Genomic DNA, 1171 nt, shown 5'->3' on the forward strand with positions numbered 1-1171 from the left:
CTCCCTCTGCAAGGGAACACCTGACAGCAAGGCCAGACAATTACCTTCCGTTGTCGTGGGTGGAGGTGTTACAGAGGTGGTGGGTGTTGGCGTGGGTGTGGATGTGCTGACTGAAGTCGGGCCGGATGAGGTCGTGACAGTAACAGGCGTGGTGCTCACGGTGCTGCTGGTGGTGCTGCTGGAGAGCGTTGTGCCAGAGGTGGTAGTGGGGGCAGACCCGGTTGTTGTTGGCGGGGCACTGCTACTTGACACGCTGGTACTCGACACACTTGTACTCGTGGTGCTCTGCGAAGTGGGACCTGGGAAAACACAGGGTTTCATCGTTGCAAGCAGGCCAATCGCATTTCCTCTCTCAGTCCTCATTTCTCAACTGACTTCACCAAGCTCCACAACCGCAAGCCCGGGAAGTTCAGAGTGTAGGAATGGAGACAGTCTCATTAGTCCTATTTATGTCATTGCAGAATTCTACTCCTAGGTTTCCAAAAACCAGCTTCGGAGACACGTGCAAATGCCACACCTATGACCAATGCGGCATCTAACCACCGTGTGCACAGTGAAAACAATGCTCAGGCTACAAGAACTCCGCAGCCCTTAAGCCAGATGAATGCACTCCGATCATCCTTAGGCTTCTACTCTTCCTTACCTTTGGCTGTCACGTTCTATTGCGTGGAACCACCACCGGACCCAGTGCAGCAAACTAGCAGGCCCGATTTCCCGCCACAACTAATTTCCTGCCACCTCACTTGGGGCTCCAGTACAACTACTGAAACTCTTCTCTATACCCCTCTCACGTCTTCAAAACCATTCTACCGCATTTGTCCTTGCCATGCCACTTATCTCCAACTGCTTTTCTATGTTTCTTGGTTGCCCACGCCACAGGCCAGAAGGCTGCCTCCTTCAACCTGTTCTCAACAAGCAATTCAGAAACGCCCCATGGTACAGAAACGTCTGCCTTCCAATCAAACGCTTATGCTCCATCCGCAGGACGTGAACATACACACCACCCACAGAGAATCACTGCAGGAACTAAAAAGAATTGCACACGAGCGCAGGGGAAGAAAGGGCAGAACGTCTGAATGTCTGTGACCTACAAGCACCAGAAACCACAGTGCCCACCACAAAAGCCCACTGCGCCTACACGAGACGCCTCATAAGGGAATGTTCTCTCTAG

General features: G+C 52.5%; 1 protein-coding gene across 1 annotated transcript in view; it reads right to left on the bottom strand.

Moving 5' to 3' along the window:
* Positions 1-1171, bottom strand: part of MUC5AC (mucin 5AC, oligomeric mucus/gel-forming) — a 217213-nt gene that overhangs the window by 172875 nt on the left and 43167 nt on the right. The window contains exon 35 of the mRNA XM_010711134.3: positions 45-299. Within this exon, the coding sequence (XP_010709436.2) occupies positions 45-299 (255 nt within the window). The remainder of the gene's footprint in view (positions 1-44; positions 300-1171) is intronic.

This window comes from Meleagris gallopavo, chromosome 5 (assembly GCF_000146605.3).
Source record: "Meleagris gallopavo isolate NT-WF06-2002-E0010 breed Aviagen turkey brand Nicholas breeding stock chromosome 5, Turkey_5.1, whole genome shotgun sequence".
In the NCBI taxonomy this organism is placed as follows: Eukaryota; Metazoa; Chordata; class Aves; order Galliformes; family Phasianidae; genus Meleagris; species Meleagris gallopavo.